We start from the raw sequence: 13,080 nt of genomic DNA, 5'->3' as shown, positions 1-13,080 counted from the left end.
CACGTGTAACTAGTAATTCTACCTATCTGTGCCAATCAGGAAACTGCAGATGGCACCTGCACTATCTAGTCTTGCAATCTTTCCATGATAGCTCAGAGTTCCCATTACATTTGCACTAAAAAAAAAATAATAAATTGCACTTAAAGGAAAAGGATAGGTGTGTCTGGGATAGAAAACCAGAGGAAACTACGTGGTTTCTATTTCTTTCCTTGTTGGGGTGATTTGTCAGGGTTCAAAAAAAGGTGTTTGAGGGGTGAAAGACAGGAAAGCTTTTCTTCTGCCATTAGGTTAACTATATTGTTACTGTTTCCCTAATAGTTAGGTCCTCATCTAGAGACCTGCTGCTGGAAAGGAGTAACCTTAAAAGAGAAAGCTGTAATGCTGTTAGTCCAAGCCCTTTCCTGCTGACACTGCTCCCCATTTCAGGGAAAGGGGATCCACACCTGTGAGACCAGCAGTTATATAACAGCAGCTTAGAATTTCTGGTTAAATAGATGACCCTTAGTAGTTTAATGGTGTTTTCTAACAGTACACATTCTATATACTTTTTCAGCCTTTAAAAATACTCAAAATGTTCTTAAATTTCCAGGTAACTATTTCATTCTTCTGTATTATAACTTGCCCTTACCCACCTGTGCCACTGCTAAAGTGTATCACAGTACAGCCAGAGTTTAACACACTTATTCTGTAATAAACTCCAAGGTTGTCTTCTTTTGTAACTTCACTCATACTAGGGCTTCCCCAGGGAGAGGCTTTATATACACAACTACAGGTTACTGCTACAGCAACAAGGTCATACTAGGTAAGTGTCAAGATGTGGATGCACACAGGACAAAGGCTGCAAAAGCTGGCTGAACTTAAGTGCTGCCAAGTTGTATTTAAGTAGCCAATAAACTATGCTCGCATATGAACTCAGGTAGTTTTAGCAGTTTAAAAGTGTTTTCCACAGAAGTGTGAAATGCTGTAACTATGCCAAATGTTAAGCTTGGGCCAATCTTCTTTGGCTTAACTACCTTAATCTGTTTATTTTTGTCAACAACTGAGTCTTTTCTGAGCATAAGTAGATGAAGCTAATAGAATCTACCCGAACTTCTCATGTGATAGAAATTATAGTGAACAAAAATCAGTAAAAAGTAACATTGCTCTAAAACTCTTCCAGTAGGGTACTTCTTTTCATACTGCAGTTAGGCTTAAATGATAAACCTAGAACAGGAAAAAAAACTCAGTTACTGTACCTTGTGCAACAGGCTTTCATCTTGACAGCCACCTCTAAGCACCCCCTAAAGAACATGATGCAAGCAGAATAATGTAAAGCAAGTTAAGACATAGTTTACTATCTACCTGTAAGGTTTACTAAAACCATTCCTGACCTTTCTTTCCACTGTAAGCCTTTGGTCTCTAAAAGGAGCAGGGATAGTTTCCATTTCTTCCTGGACAAACAAGGCAGGGTACAGCAATATGCCACAGCTGACCTTCAAGATAAAATTTTATTTTTTAAAAAATTACACAAAATAGAGGTTTTACATTGTTGCCAAGTGTGATAACTACAGCTGGATGCCTTCTATGTGGTGCACTTACCTTGCTGTATTTGCACATAATGCAAAAAATCCCTCCAACAAAACCCACATCAATACACAAAATCCAGTAGTTGTCCCACATCTGTTTCAAGTGTAAATTCTTTTGCCAGTTCATTTCACAGACAACAGGTGACAACAATTGCTATGTAGTACACAGTTTAGAGACAGAGATTTTGTCACCCACCCCCCGGCCCTGACCTTTCCATGAACATCACTATCTCCTCTTCACAAAGAGAGCTGCAAGGGCTATGATAATGCTCAGACTAATGTCTGAGCATCTAGATATTTAACAAAAAATGGGATGTTTGTAAACAATTTTATTGGCATTACTTACAAAATAAAATATTAGACCATGATTTTTCCATCACGTCTGTGTCAGTATATGGTTTTATTTTATTATAATGAAAGAGAAGGAGAAGCAAAATACATTAAAAATTCCAGATTAATCAAACTGCAGACAGGGTCCCATGTTGTCTTTCTAGTTGCTCTCTGCGCCTAGGTGGCCATGCAAACATATGTGTGAATATGTTGTGATGTCAGTGACTGTCTTTCTGCAATGCCCACGTGCCCCAAAGTAGGTCAGATCCTGCCCCACACTCCCAAGGCCATGGCATTACTGTCTGTGCCGCCCACCGCAGGTTTCCTCTTTCATCCTGGAGAACATCTGAAGTAACAGAACTGCTGACACCGCTGTCAAGACTGCACAGTCCCTTTAAGATACCACATTCCGCCGTAGCTCACACAGCAGTCCTGGGGAGGAAAGGGAAAGTCCATCAGCACCCACAGCACTAAGCTATGCGGCTCAGGGACTACCACAGTTAAGTTGTACCCTGCCTGTTTTGGGAACCATTACTGGCTTTGTGATGGTAAATGTGATCAGTAAGTCCCTCCAGAGCACAAATGAGACCATGAATGCAGAGCTGCAGGTTATCTCTGCCCTGAGGATCATATAACTTAAATTAAGATGACAGACACAGAGGGGGGAAGGCTGAAAGGGCACAAGCAGGATAAACAATGTGATGGCAGCAAGAAGCCATGCTTTTTGGGGGGAGGAAATGGAGGGAATCATGCAGAAGCCAACTTAAGAAAGGCTGAGGAAAGAGGAACTGAGGGGTTGGCACAGGCTGAAGCTCAGGTGAAGACACAAGCAGAGGGAAGGGCTGGAGTGCACAGGGAGCACCAAAGCTGGAGCCTTACAAGAAGCAATGTTCTATGATATTGAAGTGTCAAACCTCAGAACCGTACTTTGGTATTCTGACCACGTCTGCTATGCTTACAGCTGGTAAGCACCACAGCAAAGGGGCTCAGTAAGTGGGTTTTTCTTGTGGTTCATTTTCTTATTTCTATTAAATGAACACCAAGTCTCTTGAGTTCTAAGCTAATAGCTTCTCTTTCTTCTGCTTCTGCCCTCCCATTTAGCTAACTCAACACAACTTAAGAACTGCTACAGAATGGATATTGTGGAACTTAAATGGAAAAAAAAAGATCTTAATTCTTGGGATTTAAAGAAAAACACTCTACAAATAAGAAATTAAGTGCAGAGGCTAGAAAGAGGGTTTGCAGTCTTGATCTGCAGACGCAGAAATACAAACCCTGTCTGTTGCTTCTGATGGGTATTAGAAAAAAAAAAAAAGGAGCACATGAAGCTAGGGAAATAGGAGTCAACGAAACCAATTTCATTCAAAGTGGAATCCAGCCTCTCATGGTTTAAAGAAGTCAAAAAAGCTTCCTGTTTCATTAAATCATACTTGCAACATTCATTTCAGAAACAAAGAAATTCAAATGCTTCTGTAACAAATGTACTGAAAACAAAGAAGTCTGACACAGCACAAAGCTGGTTGCATGACAACTTATGTTTATATAAACAGTACCCAGTTTGTTGAGGGAAAGCATTTTTTTCCCCAAAATAGATTATTGGTTAATTAGCAATATCATTGTGAAAACTAATGCCAGTACATTGTCTAGATGTTTTGGGAGAGCTGATAGCAGAGCTTATCTAGTTGCTTGACAAACCTTCCAGGAGAGGCAAGCCACATGAAATACCGTCTTGATTAGCAGGCAGAAATGTCTGAGCTTATTTTAATACTAAGACCAGGTTCTTTCAAGCAAGACCAGTTTGCTTACTATCACAGCAACAGATCTGTAATTTTTCATACATGCTATTATTCTGCTTACAGATCCCAACGTAATAAAGTACTTCAACACTTGACTTACTGAAGTGGGTGATGGTGAGGAAAGGCCCAGCAACAGTGATTAAAGCATTACACTAGTTGGCAGCCTTCTGCTTAGCCACCCTGCATCACTTTTAAGGTTTGTCAATCATGGCCTGTGCGGTCTGTATACCTTAAGCTTCTTTAGAAAGTAAATGGCTCATCTTCAAAGACAGAGATGAAAGGTTTCAAATAAACATTCTCTACGAAATGTGTTACCTAGTACTCTGTATGCTTATTTTGGCTATGGTTTTGCTCTCTGCACTACTCTAAGTCCTACTATAGAATGAAATGCATTTCCTTCTGAATAGATGGCACTTGTGTTCTTCAGCATTAACCAACAGCAGGCAGCTGGTATGCTTAGAACACTGCACTGAACACTCCCACCACCTTAATGTTTAACTCCACATTATTTAACACTCCAGTGCATTTAAAAAAAAAAAATAACTCTGATGTTAAAAATAACTCTGATGTTTCTTAAAAAATAACTCAGAAATAAGGATTTGCTGCAATAATGCCAAACAACATGGAAGTCACAATCACTACTCTTCAAAGGGAAAGAAGGTAGAATGAGACAAGTGTTAGTTTTAAGAAAACAGGCTGAGAAATAGGCTCTGTCCACATTCCAACAGCAATTGTTAGAGCATCACGTTCACTTGTCAGCTCAAGGTAAAATATCCCTTGGTCAAACCAAAGCATTAAAAATTCATGCATTAATTGGATCAAACCCACAGCTGAATAGAAACTTACCTTTAACACTCTATCCACCTCCTGCTTGTTTACGTCTTCTCCACATTCTTGACTCAACTGATTCTGAATGACATTTCTGCGCACTCGATAATTTTTCGAAAAGATTTCAAGCAAAACTTGGCGATGCTTCAGAAGAAAAGATATAATTAATATAAAGGGAACAAACATTTTTAGCTTTCTCTACAACAAAACTGCACGTGCATTAGTCTGTACAAAGCATTCACTGAACTGCATTAGAGGATTCTTGCTTCATAATCTTGAAACTTTATTCCGTCCCATTTATATCTGCTGTCTATTAGGTCTGCTCCTATTTTCTTAGGGCACTACAGTGATCTCTCCAGACCCCATCTCTGCCCTGTCTGTCACAGGATCTGCACCTATCCTGTGACCTGTGGCACCTCCAAAGGCACAAAGCATGTTGAAGAAGGAGCTTTGACTTACTCCTCTCAATGCTTCTCATGTAACTCGTAGTCAACTCCAGCCAGAAGGCTGGATACTGCTTTTTCTCTAGAACAATGTATAAGATTTCCCTATAAACATTTACTTAGGTCACAGACACAGCAATTATATTATCCATCTATACTTTGTTAGGCTGCCTTTCCTTCCACTTCATTTACTCTGGTATCAATTAAAACTCAAGAGATGCTCACACATGCTGTAATCATTTCCTATTCTAAATATAAACAGATACACCAGGTATCAGCATTATATAATCACTGGTTAATGTGTTACCATCAACAAAAAAAAAAAAAGAAAATTGGACTGGATCCCGGTGTAAGGCCCACATTCTAGAATCCTTTCTCTTCCCAGGTTCAGCATTATTTGCATTCCACTGAGTTAAGTTAGTTACTAACACAAATTACCAACATAAAATGGTTCTGTCCACACCACTTGGTCTTGACACAGTGACGATCAACCTGCGATCTGAGAGCTTCCTCTCAGCTGGAGAGTTTTCAGTGGTACTGAAAACTGGAGACTTCCTTAGGGAAAGGGTAAAAAAACCTACCTGCTGTACCACTTCAGGAAACAAATTCAGTCGCTGCCAAATGCTCACTAACCATGTATTTGGAAGGGTCACTGTTTTTTGCCTTTACCTGATCATAAGTGTCACCGGCTTCCCAAAGTGCATAAACCTTTAGTTCATCTGGTGAAGCAGCAGTCTGTGGAGGAAACTGAGAACAAGAGGCTGTTAAAAATAACTACCTATTTAATGAGTTCTGCTTAATGATTCTACGATACAGTATCCCTTGACACCCATCAGTGAGTCAAAAACGTGGCCACGTAATGAGAATTGCTGAAACAACACAGGCTCCTCTCCCACCCCACACTCAAAGCAGTAACTTCCCTCCGGTAGCCCCCATGCCTGCACAGGCACATCCATCCCGCAGCCAAGGAACACAAGCCACGTGTAATCCATCCTGCAGCACACAGACCCTGAACCAGGGGGTAATTATGGCCTAGAGAATAGGACGAGCACTCCAGCATCCTGATCTGTGCCTTAGTATGTCCAAGTGATGTCTGACTGATGCTTCTGGTCACATTGGGGTAATCCTCAGCAGGGTGACAGGCACACCACCAACCATTTCAGAACTTTAAACTGGGGCTGCTGGGCACTCTGGACCCCCTGAATGGGGGGCATGGGCACAGTTTCCTGTTGGAGAGAGGACAACCACCAAGTGCCAGAACAGCAGTGCTAAGGCTTGCACCTCAGCCAGTATTTCACTGCAAGACGTATAGGCTTTTCCTGTCAGACGCATTGTTTCCAGAACACGCAAAGCATTATTCAACTGAGCATCAAGTGCACTGCAGGGTCTTTCTGGAGATTTTTAAGTCTCCAGTGGCCAGTTTCAGACATTCAGACTCTAACCTGGATGTATCTGCTTCACTGCTCCCAGGTTGGTATGACTGACAAGCACTGTGCTTCTGCTGCATTTGTGATCTCTGCTCTGAGACACACTACAGGACTCCTGAAGACTGAACACCAATGGAGAGTGAACCAGACACCTGCTCATTTCAGGCTCCAAAACTGAAGTGTTATTTTTTTTCCCCCCATATGCCAAGCTAAGGAAACACCATTCGTTTTTTCTGAAGCAGAGCCTCATGCCCCTGCACACAGGAGGAATACAACTGCCTCTCCTCCATGCTCCAAACTCCTAAAAAAAAACCAGAATACCGTCCATTTGCCTTATCATCTCCCCTTGGAACACTAACTAGCGAGCAATGCTGGAATATGCCTTCACTCCTGACATGTCTCTTCCTGTCTGTCACTAACAATTTATTCCTTGCTAACCGCCCAGACGACCTCAATCAATCATCTCAGAAAAGCTAACAAGCCCATCCTGATTGTTCCAGTATTCCTCAATCCTGGCTGCTTGTACAAAACACACCTTTCTTCCCAGCCTCTCCCACACCACGCCAAGAGACTCGTGCATCACAGAATGAAAGATCAGCCTCTCCTTTCACACAATGCCTCTGATCTTACTGCAGAGGAGAAGCATTTTGTCCATCGGGATTAGCAGCTTTAGCTCCCACGTTGGCCCAAACAGCTGGAATATAACACAGTTTCCTACTTGGTTCAGAGGCAGGACTCAGGTTTATTAGGCTCATAACACCTGACACACTTCTCTTCTCATATGGACATGCCATGTATTGAGGAGTACAACCTCTTGTATGCTTTCAGCACAGATAAAATCAAACCCTTCAGCCTCTCTCCTGATAGCTGCAGCAGGAGAAGCAAACTGCAGGGCAGCACAAGCACTGAGCTACGCACTGCCTCGCTCTGGGAAAGCCACCAGTGCAAACTCCTGCCTCAGCCACGCCGGAACACAGCTGCACTTCTCTGGCCATTCAGCAAGGAAACTGCCTCCAAAGCAACACAATACTTATTTGGGAAAAAACACAGAACCTCCTCCCCTTGCCCAGCCTCACTCCGTAAACTGCTGCACAGACTGGTGCCAGCAGCTCCCTGCTTGCTTGCTGCTGTCACTTCTGGTCCTCAGGGGACGGAAATGCCACCAAAGGCTCCTCAGAGAGACATACAGCTCTGTCCAGCTGTCCTGCCCTCCCATACACGCTCTCTGCCATATTCATTATCTTAGCCTCTACAGTCTCACCTTGAAACAGCTCTCCACTGCCTTAAAGCCCTTCTTTATAACATTTAACCCGTGCCCTTCCTGCTGTGAGCCCCCAGAGCCATCGCAGAGTTTTTGGACAACTTGCTGCCCGTGTCCCAGGGCTGCCACGTTACAAGGGAAGCTGCTGGGGAGGAGCCCTTGGCTTTGGGATGCATCTAGCTGGAGCACTGAGCATGTCCTAAAAATAGCCTCTGCCAGACAGCCCCGTGTTCCTGCAACACCAGTCTGCAGGGGGCTGACGCTGCCAGAAAAACTCATCTGCCGAAACAACCTTAGAGGCAAACTGCTGTGCTTTGCCCTCGGGGTGATGCGGCCCTGCTCCCTGTAAGAGCGGGGCAGCACACACAGGCACCCCTCCTGCTACCCCAGCCAGGAGGAAGCCATGCTGACATCATTTCCCGACTGCTCCAAAATAGCTCCCAGGTCTGGGCAGAGCCTGGCCACGCCACGGAGTGGGGAAGGGAGCCAGCAGGAACCAGCCACCGCTGCGTACCCGCTCCCCCTCAGCGCTCGGGGAGCATCTGCCTGCCTGGGATTCGCTTTCCAGACCTGCTTGTCCCTCCTGGCCGAGGATGCTACAAAGCACAGGCAAACACAGCACCCTGCAGGCATCTTCCCGGCCTCACTTACAGATGGCCTGGCACCTCTCCTGGCTCCCCACAAATACTATTTATCTTGTGCCCCAGGTGCAGCAGGTCAGCTTTGTAAATAAAGCCGGCATTCCACTGCCTAGGTTTCTATTGTTGTTTCCAGCAACACGTTTTCCATAATAGGGCAATGTGCAAGTCAAAAGTGTCTTCACCCCCCACAGAACATCACTTTAATTACCTCAGATCATTGATTTTTATCACCAAAGCCGTTTCAATTACAGAAAACTAATGAGCAACTAACTACGAAATCCCAGGCTAAACAACCCTCCAGGCTTCCACTGAGCTCAGGCAGCCTCGGTGGGTTCAAACAAAATTGTCCAGGGGAATGATCAAGAGATACTGAAACATATGAGCCCATGCAAAGGGTAAAACCAGCCCAGGCACCTCTGCCACCTCCCTGGAGCATGAGCTGGAGGCTTGGGGGCTAACAATTTACATGGCTGATAACAGTACAGGCTTGTGCAGGCTCCTGTAGAAGATCTCACGTTTTGGGTAAGCAGAAGTAAAACTTACAGCAGACCTCCAGCAAGAGACCTTCCAGTGCCATCTCCACACCTCTGCGGGGCTCCTGTGACAGGACTTCCCAGACAGAAAGTTCCCAACCACCTGTGCTCAGGAGGATTTTATTTAGGTTGTCTTTTGAAAAGCAGAACCTATCCCACTTTCACTCCTCACAGCCTTTAAGCGAAGACGGGATGAACTCATTCCCAAATTCCCAGCATTTCCAAAGCAAAGCAGTCCCAGTTCCAATTAAGACAGCAGCAATGACCTCAGCTATTTGCCACCAGCACAGCGAACGCACATCCTACACTATGTACAAAGGAGAGTCTCTCCAGCAGCAGGAGGCAGCGCCAGCCCAGCATTACCCCAGGACTTGGAAGCTGTCAGGAGAGAAAGCAGAAATTACCAAGCTCGGTGGCCTCCCTTGTGGCACCTCACGTCTGTTACGAGGTTCCCCGGTGCCACAACACGCACTCTGCACATGATTGAACATGTTATTTCTGCCTCCTTATTCCTGAGCTGGCTCCCAACTCCCATGCTCCAGGCTCTCTCATCAGGCTGCCTGCTCCCTGCTCTTTCTGCCTCGCCTGCTCTCTCAAGCAGTTCACACGTCTCTTCTCTCTCACCAAAGGCAGCCGACTCCCGATCTCTTTCTGGTTGCAAAACAATCAGCACTGCCAGATGACTCGTAAAATTATTTTCCTTTTAGGCTATTTCCCACGATGCCAAATTTCTTTTTCCTTCCTAAGCAATCTGCTGTCACACAACGGTTGCTGTGACTCACGCAATCACACATGTCATTTCTACACAGACAAACAAACAAAGACATCTCTGAACAATCCTGGAGGAAAAGGACGGGCCCAAGAAACCTGCTGGAGATAGGGTTTGGCGCTTCCCAGAGGGCTCTGCTGGCTGTGCCCCGCTGGGCCAGGCAACAACCATCACCTCTCCTCCCCAGCAGCATCCCTGTCAGGAGCTTGTGCAACTCGCAGAAAGCTGGTGGGAAGAGCTCCAGGACTGCCCTAGGTCGTGTTACTGAAACAGGAGCAATGAGACCCTGAGTCACTGCAGCCCCACACCTCGGAGGTGGGAAGAGCCCCAGAGCCAACTGCGCTGCGAGCATTATCCCGCAGCAGAGAAAGCAGAGCCTGCCAGAAGCAGGACCTCAGACAAACCTCCGGCAGTTTCAACAGATCCAGTATTGGATGCTTACTCAGAGGACGTCTTTCTTCCAGTCCAGCCCAAGACAAACATTTCACAGCTCAGACATTTAACTGGCCCCCATCCCTCCTCCCTAAACACCAGAGGAAAAAAAAAAAAATAATACTTACAGGCACCAAAATTTGTTTGCAGCCAGTGTCCAGCACCATGTCCTGTAACATTTTGTCTGAAATGCCACTGAACAACGTGTGTCCTGGAGGCAGACTGGCTAAGTGAAGGTTAAACAACCGTTTCAGCTCACTCAGGGTGAGTACAAATTGTTTCTTAAACGTTGAGGACACAAACGCCTTCAGTTCCTGGGCCACCCGGTCACCGCAGCCTCCAGGCAAGTGGCCGTTCAAGGTGTCCATGGAGTCCTCCTCGGCGTGGAGGCCGTTGACAACGCCGTTGTTCATGCCCTCATAAGCCAAGGTGTCCATGGGCTCCTCATCGCTCACAGGCTCCTCTTTGATGCGGATATTGGAGATATCCATCTTAGCTGAAGCGTCATTTGATTTCAGCTCTGCCTTTTGCTTCTGGAACTCCTTCTCCAGCTGCCCGTAGTTCTGCTTGACTCTCGCTTTAGCCATGTTGACTCTTTGCTCCCCAGAAACCACCAACGGATGACCTAGCGAAGAACAAAAGGCACCATAAAACTCACCACAACCTGGACTCCAGCCTTGCAGGATGTTTCTTGAAAGGCTTGTAGTAAAATAAAGCCAGGAAACAATTTCTACTTGCAAAATCTAAGGCATAAGCATGGTTTGTGCATTAGATTTTATTTTTTATTTTTTTAACCTTAAAAAAAAAAACATGTCAGTAACGGTAAGCAAACCAGTTGTAGAAGGAACCTGCAGCAAGGAGAAAGTGTATTTGTTCAGCCACTAGGGCCTTTTGCACAAATCAGGAAACCAAGATACAGATTACTTACATATCTTTACTTGTGACCCAAGTACTTCTTTACCTGACAACTTCAAAAAAAGAAAAAAACGAGTATGCAGAGGCTGGTTGGGCTCACTGCAGCAACTGCCACAGCCAGCACAAAGATGTCCTATAGGTAGAACAAGTATACTGCAGGGGTTAACAGTGAATCTGAACACTTTTTTAGCATGAGGTGCACAGTACGGAAGTCTGAGACCCTCTGCTAAGTATCAATACACAGTCATGAGGGGAAATGCACAGGAGGGTGTCCTTTCCCATGCAATCCTGGCACCTCTTCTGGTGTCCTCTCCACACCCAGCAATCCAAAACTGAAAAGGCGTGTTGAGAAAAGAGGAATCCAGTCCCAATCCCACAGGAAGGAGTGCTGTATTTAAGGCAAAAGCCCACACAGCACACATGCTGTTATCTCCTCTTCTGATAGGCCCACTAATCCTCTCCGAACAACCGAACACCTAATCCTTCCAAGCAGATCAGATACAGGGTATTGAGATGGATTCCCGTGCACGTTTGTCAGTTCTGCTTACACTCTTCACTGGCTCCAGTGTCTGGCAGTGAGCCAAATGCCTAGTTAAAACTCTCTGCAATCTCAAGTTTTCAAAATCTTTTAGGACTGTGGCACAGCTACCTTAATATCCTTACTGGCATCCATGGGAGGGTGTGGGGGGAACGTCAAAAAAAAGAGCTTCACACCTCCTTACAGCCCCCTGACAAACACATTCTTTATTAACTGCTCAGCCCTCAACCACACCACAGACAGCCCAGTGCAAATCAGGGGAAATAAATAAATAATAATAATAAAAAACAGAGAGGTGAGAATTAATTGTGTAATGGTCCTGTCCTCTCTTCAGGAGCTGCTTACATCCCTAGAGCATACATGCTGCCGTAAGTGAGGAAGTGGTTAACAGAACCAGCTGACTTCAGCTGATTTTACACTATCAGATACAGAGTCCCCGGTGTCAAGGAATCATCCCTGCTCTACTACAGCGTGTAAACCCCAGGATTAGTTAGTGAAGATATTAGCAAAGACCAAGATGTTTTTAACTAATACAGGGGAAATCACAAGAAAGAAAAAAAAAAAAAGAAACAAAACACCACCAGTCCCCACCACATTCAAAAACAGACACTCCAAACCACTACACCCAGAAATACAGAGATATGCCCTTGCTTCAAGACAATCCAAACACAAATCCATTTACCTGATTGTGTCTCTTGTTTCTTTGGTGTCAAGTGTTCCTTTAAGAGATTATAGACCTTTTCTAATCTGAAAAACAAAGAAAAATACACCAATAGAGCTTCTGTTGTTATGCTTGCATGCAGCCACATCGGCTCTAGCCATTAGCCAGAACACTTCATTTCTGAAAAGCTGATCTTCAGGGAGCCACCAGGAATGAATGACTTGAATGATTTGGGGATGTCTTTCCCTCCCCACCCCTGGTGACTGTGAGGGGTGTATCTCAGAAGCAATGCAGATCTCATTATTTATCAATGTCTACAGAAACTTTGTGCTAGAGAGTTCTCAATTTCTAGCTTATTCCCCAAAATAAAGCAAGTAATTTACTTGGCCTGAATGCCCATCCACAGCATATGTTGCCTCTGAACTATATCTGGATGCTTCTTAACAAAGTCTTCATCATAAGGGAGCATGAACTCCCAACCTTTGTTTATTCTTGCCACAGACATGTGCTCTAGGAAGTCTTTCACATCTTCTGGGCAAAGCTATAAGAAAAAGAAAAAAAAGATGGAAGTCAGTTTACATTGGACATCGGCAGCCGTGCAATGCTGAGTATTGCTCCATGAGACAGGTGGAGTTGGACTGACTCTGTGTACGTGGGGCACCTTCACAAACACACGCCCAGGTAAGTGGAAGATAGTTATCCTCTGCAGCACCAGCACTTTCACACAACGTTAAAGGCACTGCACTTCAGAGAGCAGTGGTGATTAATCATCTGAGAGTCAAATAGCTCGTGGCATGTTTTGTAAAGAAAAGGGAGTTTCCCAACTGAGATGAAAAGATTCATCATTGTGAAGAGAAGCATATTCTACAATTCTAATCTAATTTTAGAGCTCCAGGTCAGACATGCTGCATCTATACATGCATAGCTTTTAAGAAGCACTG

At 44.6% G+C, this 13,080-nt stretch overlaps 1 protein-coding gene across 3 annotated transcripts in view; it reads right to left on the bottom strand.

Moving 5' to 3' along the window:
- Positions 1-1,946: 1,946 nt before the first annotated feature.
- Positions 1,947-13,080, bottom strand: part of POLR3E (RNA polymerase III subunit E) — a 29,268-nt gene continuing 18,134 nt past the window's right edge. For 2 of the 3 annotated variants that reach the window (XM_027469557.3, XM_005018536.6), the window contains exons 16-21: positions 12,523-12,680; positions 12,161-12,225; positions 10,154-10,650; positions 5,632-5,709; positions 4,538-4,663; positions 1,947-2,327 (exon numbers count right to left, since the gene is read on the bottom strand). In XM_027469557.3, the coding sequence (XP_027325358.1) occupies positions 2,271-2,327; positions 4,538-4,663; positions 5,632-5,709; positions 10,154-10,650; positions 12,161-12,225; positions 12,523-12,680 (981 nt within the window). In that variant the 3' untranslated portion in view covers positions 1,947-2,270. Of the gene's footprint in view, positions 2,328-4,537; positions 4,664-5,631; positions 5,724-10,153; positions 10,651-12,160; positions 12,226-12,522; positions 12,681-13,080 lie in introns of all 3 variants that reach the window. The other variant, XR_011803691.1, reaches the window with a different exon arrangement.

This window comes from Anas platyrhynchos, chromosome 15 (genome assembly GCF_047663525.1).
Source record: "Anas platyrhynchos isolate ZD024472 breed Pekin duck chromosome 15, IASCAAS_PekinDuck_T2T, whole genome shotgun sequence".
Classification (NCBI taxonomy): Eukaryota; Metazoa; Chordata; class Aves; order Anseriformes; family Anatidae; genus Anas; species Anas platyrhynchos.
The sequence above is the reverse complement of the archived record's forward strand: the minus strand, read 5'-3'. Positions and strand labels throughout refer to the sequence as shown.